Source organism: Eulemur rufifrons, chromosome 6, assembly GCF_041146395.1.
Source record: "Eulemur rufifrons isolate Redbay chromosome 6, OSU_ERuf_1, whole genome shotgun sequence".
Classification (NCBI taxonomy): domain Eukaryota; kingdom Metazoa; phylum Chordata; class Mammalia; order Primates; family Lemuridae; genus Eulemur; species Eulemur rufifrons.
Genome location: NC_090988.1, coordinates 89,187,239 through 89,200,079, shown reverse-complemented (window position 1 = coordinate 89,200,079; position 12,841 = coordinate 89,187,239). Strand labels below are relative to the sequence as shown.

The following is a 12,841-nucleotide window of genomic DNA, read 5'->3' as shown; positions in this document are numbered from 1 at the left end:
ATGTTTTAAATTCTTCTTCATATAGATCCTAAACATTTTTTAAAATTTATTGGTGTTAAGTTTATTTTAAAAATCCTACTATCTTACGGAATTTGTTTACTCATTTATAGTAGCTACTTAGTTAAATCTCATGGATTTTCTAGGTATGTTATCTGGAAATAATAATTTTACCTCCTATTCCAGTTTTCATACCTCTGATTTCTTTCTCTTGTCTGAATGTATTGACTGTTAACATCAGAACAATGTTAAATAATAGTGTTGATGGTGAGCATCTTCATATTGTTCCTGACTTTAGTGGAAAACCTTCCCGCCCCCATTAAGCATATTGCTGGCTTTTGGGTTGAACTAGACCTAGTTTATCATTTTAAAGAAGTATCCCCAGCCTGAGCAAGAGCAAGACCCCGTCTCTACTAAAAATAGAAAGAAATCATATGGACAGCTAAAAATATATATAGAAAAATTAGCTGGGCATGGTGGCGCATGCCTGTAGTCCCAGCTACTCAGGAGGCTGAGGCAGGAGGATTGCTTGAGCCCAGGAGTTTGAGGTTGCTGTGAGCTAGGCTGATGCCATGGCACTCTAGCCTGGGCAACAGAGTGAGACTGTGTCTCAAAAAAAAAAAAAAAAGGTATCCATTCCTGTTTTATTGAGTTTTTATGAAGAATGTATATTGAACTTATTCATGCCTTTTCAGCATCAGGGAAGATGATCATACGTATTTTCTTCTCCTTAGATCCAATAATATGATCAATTATATTAATGTATAATACTGAACTCATCCTTACATTTCTTGGATAAACTCCACCTGGTCATGGTGTATTTTTTAATGTTAAAATCCTTTAATTTAGCTTGCTAATAATTTACTTAGAATTTTTTCACTGATATTAATAAGTGAGATGGATATGTGCTTTTCTTTTTTATAAAATCTCTGCAGGTTTGGTATCAATGTTATGCTTGTGTTATACATATACCTTGGAAATTTTTCTTCTTTTTCTATTGTCTGTAGCAGTATTGGAACAGTGTTAGAATTACTTGCACTTTTTATACCTTAAAGGTCTGGGCCTAATGCTTTTTTTTTTCCCCCAGGAACATAGGGAAAAGGCAGTTCTTTGATAACTTTCTCTGTCAACTGAGGCTGTTTAAGTACACAAACTCTCGAGCTACACTGTCCAGGTTCAAATCTCAGTTTAGCCATCTTCTAGCAGTGTGACCGAATTTACTTAATCTCCCTATACCTTAGTTTCCTTATCTATAAAATAAGGATTATAATAGTGTGAACCTTATAGGACTGTGAGAATTAAATATTAATACATGTCATGCCTTCTGAACAGTACCTGGCGCTTCCTATAGTAAATGATCAGTAAGTGTTAGCTATTTTTATCATGTTTTTTTCTTAGAAATGGCATCATGATTTGAGAGTATGGCCATAAGTCTGAAGTCACAGCTGCTGCCATTTTTAGTACTCTTAGATAGGAAGCTTCCATCTCTGGAGAGTGGTATTCGCAACCTAGTTGCTCTTTTAACCTGTTGTCTCATCTGTGATGGGCTTCTGGTCCCTCTTAAGTGTGTTATTTCTACCTAGTTGAAGATCATTTTTCCTTATAGGAAAAAAAACAAAAAAATTCAGAAGAATGTAGGCATTGGCTATGTTGCTAGAGCATAGCTTATAAGGCCTTTTTGATTGTCCTTAACATTTTTTTTAGAAGCTCAACTCATTCAGACTACAGTTTCCTATCATTCTCCTTTATATTTGTCATTAGTTCTGTGTTCCTTCTTCCGTCTTTTGAACATGGTTCTTGTAGAACCTGAGCAGATCAGAGAGTATCATGTGCAACCAGAATGGCTCATTTAGTTGTGGCTCACCTTTCTCCCTCATTTAAATCATTTGTGTTGTGAGAATTCTTCTTAAAAGTGTGCTGCTTTTCTTAAAGTTTTATCCTCAGGAAAAGCCTGAATCTTAGGAGTTTAGAACACATATGACTGGATAATAGCCAATGTTCCTTTCCATGGTATTACCCTCCACTTTTATCTAAGGTTCCTCTTATTAGCTCTTTTTTTTTTTTTTTTTTTTTTTTGAGACAGAGTCTCACTCTGTTGCCCAGGCTAGAGTGAGTGCCGTGGCGTCAGCCTAGCTCACAGCAACCTCAAACTCCTGAGCTCAAGCGATCCTCCTGTCTCAGCCTCCCGAGTAGCTGGGACTACAGGCATGCGCCACCATGCCCGGCTAATTTTTTCTATATATATTTTTAGCTGTCCATATAATTTCTTTCTATTTTTAGTAGAGATGGGATCTCGCTCTTGCTCAGGCTGATCTCGAACTCCTGAGCTCAAACGATCCGCCCACCTCGGCCTCCCAGAGTGCTAGGATTACAGGCGTGAGCCACCGCGCCCGGCCTTATTAGCTCTTAATTTGTTTCCTTGTTGGTCTGAAGGAAGTCAAAAAAGTTACAGTTTTGAACTTCACTTTTGATAGATTCAGTTATCAGTAGAGTATGTTGGGAATCTGTTTTGCTGTAAGATTTATTTCTGAAAGTCACCTACTTCCCAGTGGAGGGTAGTGTTTGGCTTTGCTGTTAACAGCTGGTGCCTGGGAGCCACTGGTCCTGAGTTTTACTTGTGGACTCAGCAGCCGTCAAGTTGTTGGTCCTCTGACTTACCTGAATTGCATTTAACTGTTTTCTGGAGTTAGGCTAAAGATTCTTGCCATCTGTTTCTCTCACTTGGGTTGCAGGATTAATAAATCACTGTCTGTACAGAGTTTAGAAGTTTGTGAATAAGCCTTCATATGCATAGATAATTTTGATCCACTTTCATGAAAAAATTAACACATTAGATTCACTGTGATTTTTAAGAGTAAACTCTTATTGGGTGAATGGCATTGGCCTTAAGAAACCCAGCAGATGAGTGATGTGGCACAGACTGCACCAGAGGGGATACAGTGACTGGTGCCTTCAGGGAATGCTTACAGTGTCATCTGGAGCTCTGTGCAGGTCTTATTCTGAAATCTGAGGGGCCCAGAGATAGCCAAGAGGAAATTTTCCAGCTGATTTAAATCCCCTTGGGTTTTCCAAATCAGTATCTAATGTATTTGCAAAAGCATTGCAACTGCTAATCGCTCCCATGGCCTCATCTGGCCAGCCAGCAACAGGCTACAAATCAATCTTTGTACAAGGTGTTTGTTTATAATTTATGGCGCTGATAGGAAGGCAGAGCCATCTGCTCCTCCAGGCATCAGTATTTTTCTAGCCCCTCCCATTCCCTGCTAGGGCATTTTCACTTGGAAATCATTTCTAATTGGGAGGAGATTATATTGCAGAGTCTGGAACATGGTTTCCTGCTGGCTCCTGCATCGTTTTTTTCTCCCCCTGGAGCTGCCCCCTGAAGTTCTTAAGCAGTTTTGATTTGAAAATCCTTTTCTTTCTTAGTCCTTATTTCCATTCTAAGTGGTCCAGCTAACTGCCCCATCATCCTTTCCAATATGTGTTTTGCATTTAAGTGAAAGCCAGTTGCTGGAGCTACAGCTCAGGGATCAAGGACTGTTTAATAAGGCAGCAGTTCTGAAGCCTGATCCCAGACCAGAAGCATCAGAGGCACCTGGGAATTTGTTAGAAATGCAAATTCTCAGGCCTTGCCCCAGCATTCTATGCTTTAGTAAGCCCTTCAGGTGATTCTGATGCATACTAAAGTTTGTGAACTTCTGTGGTAAGACAAGGAATGCAGCACAACAAAGATTTCTAGTGGTGTGGAAGCTGCTAATGTCTTAGACTGTATTTCACTTCCCCCCTTTTCTCTCTACCTGCTTATATTATTGTCGAATCCAGAAAGAATGATTTGTCCTTTGTCACTAGTACATTACTTTCCTATGGCCAAAAAAACAAGTAATAGAGATCCAAGAAATCTCTTCCATGTAAATTAACTCATCAAAATTGTAGCCTTATGTGAGGAAGCTGCACAAGTGAATTGAAGCAGTGACACTCGCCATCACCATCATAACTGAACATTTCCATTTCCACATGAGAAATTAATAGACAGAAAGCAGCAAATGTAAGTTGCTAATTGGAGCTGTGAAATAAAAAGAATATTATAAACATACCACCCAGTGCTCACTGAAATGGAGATACCAAATCACTCTATGCCTACCACATCCCTTTCATTAGGGTAGAAGTGAAACCCTAGATCAGTAGCTGCAAAATTTCTGAAGCTGAATATGCTGCTGGAGAAGCTGTTATAATTTTCATTATTCTCTTTTCATTTATTATTTGCATATTTTGCATAGCCGGGAGCAGTTGTGAAATGAGGTGGAGTTAGGGGAGGTGGCAAAATTTGGGAGACGGCCATTGACTTGGAATCATCATCATATAATACAAACACAAACATCGTGGCCTGGATTTGAGGCTGACAAAATGTTTTTTGCTTATATGCCCAGTTTTTCAGGGGTTCAGAGCCAAGCTTTCCAGAAGAACAACCTTCCTTGTGCTCTGCTCCCCAGCCCTTGTCCCAGTAAACAGTTAAATGCTTTTTTTGTGTTGGTAATGAGTTTTGAGGGTCCTTATGGGCTTCTGTATGTTTGGCCAAAATACACATTAACATATATGAGTTATATCTATGTTAACAGCAAGATAGAAAAGCCTACTTTGATAAAATATGGTGCATTTTTTGAGACATTAAACATGGATAAAACGGTAACTGTGCAAAGCTGTCTTAAAATCCATAGAGTCCCATCTCCTTTATTTATTTTAATGTCCTACTTAATATTTATGATTTTTTTTAACTTTCTTTCCCTGCCTTTGGTTGTTAGAGTCCAAATGGTTAATTTCTTTTTATCTTTCTGAGCATTGTGCCAACCTCAAAGCTAGAAAACCAAAATGGATTCACTTCTGAAGCTTCCCCCAGTATCTCTATCCAGAAGTGGAATCATGTGTCGATCAAGAGAAGGAGAAAGGGAAGTTGTCATTTTTTTGGCAAAGGGCTTGAGACCCTGAGTAAGTAGCAGACGGTCCCAGTACTAACTAGATGAATCCAGCTTGCAGGCTAGAGCAGATGGCAGGTTGGGAGCTGAGCAGTAGAGAGGCCTAATGGTGATAGCAGTGAGTATTTGGATGTCATTATTTTATTAGTTAGCAAACAGAACCATCCTTGTGGTCCCTCCTCAGTCTTATGTGTAATAGTGCTGTAGGTGACAGCCCCCGAGAATTGGCACAATAGCCTAATCAATGTGTTCTGATGCCTTTTTTGATCTGCACTGTCATCTCTGTAGCTTCATTGCTGCACAAGGAAATGGGAGACAAATAAAGAGTTTTATAAATCACTCCGAGTGCCTGATCTCGTATGCTTCTAAGCCCCTGAAAAAGCAATTTTTTTCTTTTATTTTCCTTGAGGTAATTTCTTTGGGAAACTTGCCTTTGTCTTTGTGTGTGTGTGTGTGTGTGTGTGTGTGTGTCTTACTGGAGTAGATCACCTGGAATCTGGTGAGGGCAGCTGAACCTGGCTTTCTTAAATTTACCATGATGCCTCAGATGGTGGATATCTCCTTCAAATGAGAGAAAGAATAAAAAGTTTTTTTTACATGTAGTAGATCTAAATGAGACAAAGGCCAGAGGAGCTTGGTCTGTTTGAATGTATTGTGCGTTCTACCTGGGGCCATGATGTAGGCTCTCCTGTTCCAAGGGTAAGCCACTTTCTCCTGGCAAAGAATCACACAATAGGACTCGGAGAGGGATTCTGATGAAAACAGAAACAAGGCATGTAGGCCCAGTGCCAGTGTGGGCTAACATCTCATTGGTCCTGCCATGTGGAGCGGATTCTCTTCACGGGCAGACATTTCTCTACCCCGTCTTGCTACCTCAGCAGGCTGAGCAATGCTTCCTGGCCTGCCCTGTGCTTTATCCTCAGCAACTGCTAAGTACAAACCAGGGCTGCCCGTGGATATTGGTTGACAATGTGAGTAACCATAGAATATAGTGAGAAATAAACAGAGCCCCAGTCATCCAGCCAGTGCCGGACTGTTTCTCTTTATCCTCTCTCAGTGGAGTTAGGGATTAATGTTAGCAAGGAGCTGTCCAGAAGACTAAAGTCTCTAAATGTTCTAGTTCTCTTTCTTTTAAATGAGAAAGTAAAACACAAATTTGTGAAATGACTTTCTTCTCCAAGGTAACATATCAGGTGTTGAGTAAGATTCCCGCCCCAAGAAAGCTCTACCTATATCACCTTTTTCTTGGAGTCAGTGGGTTTGCATTCTCGTTTATCTTAGTTTTGATCTTTGGACAATAACAGCTGTTGAGTGGCTCTCCAGGAACAATTTTTAATAACTTTTTCCTTATCTAATCTCTCAAATAATGTTTCCTAAATGTGAGCTAAGACTCAGCAGGTGGTTGTGGTGGTGTTGACTGTCCCGTAGTTTCCTATTAAAGTGATAGAAGAGACATATCTTTCCTGCCTCTTGTGTTTCTTGTTCATTTTGACATTTTAGTTTGAATGACATGACATCCTTTAGCATTTCTAGAGAAAGTTCAGGCCATTAGAAAGGCCCTAAAATTTTGGCCCCAGAATTTTCACAGCATTAACTCCAAACTTTCTTATTCTCTTTTCCTTCTTTGTCTGATGCAGCCTCCGTGAATGTGCTGGTTCAGAACTGCAAGATCTACAATGATGCCAGCTGTGATATTTCCGCAGACGGCCAGCTCTTGGCAGCTTTCATCCCTAGCAGCCAGAGGGGCTTTCCTGATGAAGGCATCCTGGCAGTGTACTCTCTGGCCCCCCATAACCTGGGTGAAATGCTCTACACCAAGCGATTTGGTAAGGGACAGGAAGCCCAACCTAATGACAGAGGGACGCTGGTGCCTTGCACGGGCATTCCTAGGTGAAGCACAGCTTGGGCGGGAGTAACAGTCACGTACTTTCCCTGCCTTCACTGGGGCACAGGCCAGAGAAAGATTGCTTTGCGAAGTCCTGGCTAGTAGCATTGCAAAAGAATCTCAGAAATAAGAGTCTTCCCTGCCACGGTAGCATCTCACCAGCATGCATCTGTTATGGTGACTGGTCATGGCTTGGGGAATTGGACACACACATATACTGCAAGGCGGTTTGCCACTGTGTATTTAAAAACCCCAGAAATGTGTGTGTTCTTTGATACAGCAATCCCACTCCTAAGAAAATAATCGAAAAACTATACAAAGATTACCATATGAGTATGCTCAGAGCTGTGTTATTTATCATATAGAAAAATGTTAAATTGTTGCTTTAAGAGTTTTTTTTAAAGAGTTTCTTAAATGATGGTACAGTGTTAGTATACAATTGGTCTTTAAAATGCTCTTATATTTAATGATGGAAAAAGGTTCATAATGTATTAAGTGAAAAAAGTAGATTTCAAAATATTTATAGCAGGATACCAATTTTTTAAAATGGGTTATATGATAATGATTAGCATTTATTAAGTGCTTTCTATATGTTGAACACTGTACTCATTATATATATACCTTTGCATTATGCTTTTCACTACAATCCTATGAGATGATCCCAGGATAAACAAATGAATATGAAGATTTGAGGAAAAGAGAAAAAACTAAGAATGAAAGTTGTATCCTTGGAATGGCAAGAATTCTGGGAAACATCTCTCTGTTCTCTTGGCCCTCAGGTCCCAATGCCATTTCAGTGAGCCTGTCCCCAATGGGCCGATATGTAATGGTGGGCCTGGCCTCACGAAGGATCCTGCTGCACCCCTCCACAGAGCACATGGTGGCCCAGGTCTTCAGGCTGCAACAGGCCCATGGTGGCGAGACCTCCATGAGGGTGAGTGCCATCGCTTGCGCCTCCACTGTATGGTAGCTCTACTAGGCTTGGCAGGGTAATGAAGGACAGCAGTGTGGCCTCCCAGCCAGGACCAAAGCTGTCATGGTCATAGGAGTAAGGAAGGACTCCAATCCAGCCCTTCCATGACCAGCAGGCTTCATTGTTGGAACACTGGACTTTTAAAAGGCCGGGGCTGTCTCATACCCTAGATTATGTGCTGAGTTCCCCAGAGGCCTGAAAGTATTTTCAGGTAAAGAATAAACTGAATACTTCCTTACCTTACCATGAAACTTTTAGTCTGGAGATGCATAAAGCACCCAGTGAAATATTTAAGCTTCTTTTTTTTTTTTTTTTTTTTGAGAAAAGCTATAAAATGTGATAGTATACCATGAAATGTTCTTTTCTGTGGGTTACAATCATGATAAAGATGAAGACTTTGGGCAGCTGCTGTGCCCAAATCATCCTACTCATTTCGATAGCAAAAGAATAGATCCCATTTGGGACCCTCTCTTGTGTTGCCATAAAAGCCTTCTGGGCCTCATGTGGTTAGTGGCCTGTCGGATTCAGCCAGACTAATGTGCCTGATTGAGCTTCCCACATCCCCTGGGGGACTCCTCTGGCCAGGGTTTTGTCAAAGGAGCCCAACATTTGAACAGTTCTCTAATTAGTGTTTAAGCTCTGTCTCGAGCTAAGGACCTGTGCAGTCTGTGCTGTTTATAGTTTGATGCACTTGCTGGTATGATTTTTGTTTCCTTTAGCTGTGTGGTATGTATGTTTAATTCACCAAATTAGGTTCAGTGTAAGCTCCTTAGGGGCATGTCCACCAGGCTCCCCCATTTAGTGCTATACATGTAGATGCTTGTTGACTGCCTGGAATGGGAAGCATTTTTTTTTTTAAAGAAAAAACTAAAGATAGAACACTATATGCATAGTGATGGAAAGTGGGTGGCCTAGTGTGGTCCTTGCGCCTGCAGCCCCTTCTCCCCCTTGTCCCCTACAGATATCCTGCATCCCACTATACTAAACCACTTTCTAAGCTCTTTGAATTTGATAAGGTGCTTTCTTACCAGGGTACCTTTACCTGGAATGCCCTCCTCTCCCTCATCTTCAACTGCTCTCAAGCTCTTCCCTTTCTGTGGCACCTTCTTTAATAGAATTGATCACTACCTCCTTGTGCCACCGCTGTACCTGGTACACACTCTCATGTTATTACTCATCACAACAAACAGAGTTATTTGTTTCCATGTTGTTCTCTCCTCGACGGTGAACTCCTTGAGAGTAGAGACCGTGTCTGTTTTATTTTTATGAAGTCCAAGTACCTAATAAGGAACCTGACATTTAATAGAAGCTGAATGAATGAAAGAAAATTCAAGAAAACCATCCTCTTACCCAGTGATGGGTAACATCATGTCCCACTAAGCCTCTGAAGGGGGCCGAAACAAGGTATTCTCTACTCTTGACATCACAATGACAGGGAGTTCTGATTCTTGAATTCCATGTGACTCTGGAAATATTTGACATTGGGAGAAGACTTTGTGGGAAGTTCATCAAGTCTATTTTCTTATCTAGATATTTGAGGATGGAAGTTGAGTTTAAATATTCTTCTTTTGCTTATCTTAAGCAGACTTGGCTGGTAAAAGCACCTGGTCTCTGCTTTTCACCACCTAGAATCCTTGCCCCAGCAGCTGTCCCCTTCCTGCCTAATTGTGGAATGATTGTTTATAATCATTAAGAGAAAAGATCTAATTTCGGTAACTCTAATGGACATCTCTAGCCTCTTCTGTAATACAGGGCTCTTGCCCAACTCCTGAGCACAGCCTGCCAGTCTTCCATCCTAGCAAGGTTCTTTTCTATAACTGGCCGGAAACATCTGGCTAAGGGCAAACAGCTTCAAAGTGGAAGCCAGGGTGATGGGGTCTATTGTCACATGTGGGGCTGGCAGCTCAGGGAATGCATTTGGAGAGCTCTGCTGAGGCGATGTGGTAATCCAATTAGTCTGTGGCTGTCCTGCTAAGGGGCTCAAGGCAACTAGCCAGCCATTGCGTGCCTAGTGACAAGAGCTATTTCTGAGGCCTCCCAATGAGACTTTTTTTGATTCTCCATAGGTACTATCTACCACTAGGAGAGGGAACTGAAGTAACTGGAAAGTTCTTATTTGGGAAGTGTTCCTCTCAACCAAGAGATAGGATCAGGGCATCCAGTCTGACTTTAACCCCATGCTACAGAAAGGTTCCTGGTTTTCCAGGTCTTCATAGCCCCTTATGTCCAAAGGTACCAAATCACTCAGCATATGTCCCTGAATTCAGACATTGGTGGAAGGGAAGACACCAGCTTTTCTGAATAGCTGTGCTGTCTCAATATTTAAGACAAGAGGTGAAATTTTTTCTGAGAACCAGGTACAAGGGTTTAATGGGACAGTAAAGCATCTCCCTCTTTGCACAGGTAAGTACAGGTAGGTGTCTCCGTCTTAATGCCAGGCTCTGGCCGTTAAGGAATGCTTTTGTGTGTCACGGGATTGTCCTGGAGCTTCTCTACCCAGAATTCCCCTTCTCTATGTTGTTAACTCTTGGAATTCACTGTGGTAATGTTCAGAGAGGTAAACTTGTTGGGCCAACAGACATTCCCAGGAGAACACCTCCAGAGCATTGATTTATTTTAATTCCCACTAAGTGACACCTCTCCCCAAGAGATGATCTCTTGCACAGCCTCATATGAAAACTCTTCTGAAAATGAATTGCTCATTGCTATTAACCTTGGCACACTTATTCTAAGCAGTTCTTTAGGCCTCTGGATCAGTGCTTCTCAAACCATGGTTCTTGGACAGTCTGTGTTAGAACTACATGGGGTCCTTGTTAAAATACAGACCCATTTGAGACCTAAAATTCGTATAAGAATGGGAGTCAGAGAAACCCAGGATCTGTATTTTTAAAAGCAGCTTTCCAGATGATTGTGACACACACTTGAGTTTGAGAACTGCTCTTCTTAATGTCTACTTTCCTTCATTTTAGGTTTCTGTCCTCAGCCTCATCAGCAAGGCAGTCTAAGATTTGCTTGCCATTGTGGTTTTATGTGTGGTGCTTTGATTCTTTGCTAATTTTGTTGCAGGCACAGTGGTGTTTGTGTCCTATTTCCTACCAAACTCAGCTTTTTGGCTGTCTGTGCTTCACCTCCCATCTTTTCTCAGTTGTTGCTGCTTTCCAGGTTTCTCCCTTGAATATCTATAATATATGTGCTGGAGTCTTTTCTTCCCCCTTGTTGAGTCATTTTAAATTTTGTCCTTATTTCTAGGATCTAGGGTCCTTTTGCTCTTTCCTTTCTCTGCTTTAAGTCCTTAGACCTCCCAGTTTTAATGATGGCAAATCAGGAAAAATGAGACGGGGCACAGATTTTATCTCTCCCTTCCCTCTGTCCATTTGAGATTCCAACAGACTGGATATGCCACTCTCTATGACTCAGTCTTATTTTCTGTCTGACTCTTTTTTACTTGAGCCAGTGAGGGCTTTTTGTTAATTTTTGTTTTGTTTTTAAGTTAGGCTTTTAGAGACTGCTGAGTTGAAGTTTTGCTGAATTCTCAAAACACTAAACTGCCTGTGTTCCCTCTCGGCTTTCATTTTCTAATTGGAACAAGGCACAATATTGTAACAGAAAACTGCAATTAATTTTCTAAAATAGTAGCAACTTGCGTATTATAATAACTTTGGTTGTAACCAAGTGAAAGCATAATAACAAAAATACAAAATTGCTAATGAAACCAGAAATAGTCATATACCACAAACTGTTCTTCCAGTTTGTATCACAGTAAGTGCTATTTTACTTAAGAATGGGGGCAAAATCCAGCCAGGGAGGCTGGGGACATGGGAGTGATGCTAGGGCATTTTGAGCTAGAAAGCTAGAACAAGGATTAGTGCTTTCAACACAGGAATTAACAGATGTATACCTTCCCCCCTCCCCAAGAGGTGGGGGAGTGTAGGCATATAAGTGGTTTAATAAGAACTAAAAAGAATCCTCATTGCATAATCCTTGCAGATCCTAAAGACACTAGGAACTTGTTTGCTGGTTTGCTTTTCTTTTCATTGGCAGAACTGATGAACAAGGACACCTTCATTTGAGTTGGGTGGGGGAGGAAGCTCTAGGACAGAAAGCAGTTTATCTCCCCTTTCTCCTTGGAATGATATTGTGCTCCTTAAGGGAAAGCCTCAAGTACGTTAGGGTCAATTTTATTAAAAGCTTTTTCTTTGTGGCTATGTGGTAAAACTGTATTTAAGGGTTAAGTGACTGTTACCCAGATGGATCAATAGTTTGGAGGGCATGTTGAAAAAAGAGTATCCATCTCTCTACCTCTGCTCTTCTCCCCCTTCCCTTTCCCTTCTCTTTATCCGTCTTGATCCTAAGAGTTTTGCTGTTCAGTGGTGGATCATCCCTGTGTATTCCTTCTCCTAGCAATAGCACTTTCATCTTCAGCAGGTCAGGGAACCCACGCAAATCTGACTGGATAGTAATTCTCAATGTATGGTCTCAGGGGACCACATCAGTACTACCAAGGAAGTTACTAGAAATGCAAATTCTGGCCAGGCATGGTGGCTCATGCCTGAAATCCCAGTACTTTGGGAGACTGAGGCAGGAGGATTGCTTGAGGCCAGGAGTTCAAGGCTATGATTACGCTACTACACTTAAGCCTGGGTGACAGAGTGAGACCCCATCTTTAAAAAAAAAAAAAAAAAACCACAAGGAAATGCAGATTCTCAGCCCCACTTCAAACCTACTGAATCAGAAGGACCCAGCCATACATGTTTTAACAAGCCCATCCACATGACTCTGTACACTACAGTAAGATTCAAAACTAACCAGTTAGACCTCACCTGTCAATATAGCTTTGTTCTTCCCCTTTTGCTTTCACCCTATCTCTTACTGTCTCTGAAACATCATTTGGTTTACTTCTATGGCTCCTAGTAACCAGATCTTTCAGATATTTGCAGGCAGTTGAGAAATTGATGAGTACCTCCTGCCCTAAAATTTTCTGGATCATGCTAGCATCCTAGTGATGGTACCTTGAGG

At 41.2% G+C, this 12,841-nt stretch overlaps 1 protein-coding gene across 7 annotated transcripts in view; it reads left to right on the top strand.

The window, feature by feature from the left end:
* Positions 1-12,841, top strand: part of AMBRA1 (autophagy and beclin 1 regulator 1) — a 144,735-nt gene that overhangs the window by 107,010 nt on the left and 24,884 nt on the right. For all 7 annotated transcript variants that reach the window (XM_069471295.1, XM_069471293.1, XM_069471294.1 and 4 more), the window contains 2 exons: positions 6,605-6,793; positions 7,632-7,786. In XM_069471295.1, the coding sequence (XP_069327396.1) occupies positions 6,605-6,793; positions 7,632-7,786 (344 nt within the window). The remainder of the gene's footprint in view (positions 1-6,604; positions 6,794-7,631; positions 7,787-12,841) is intronic.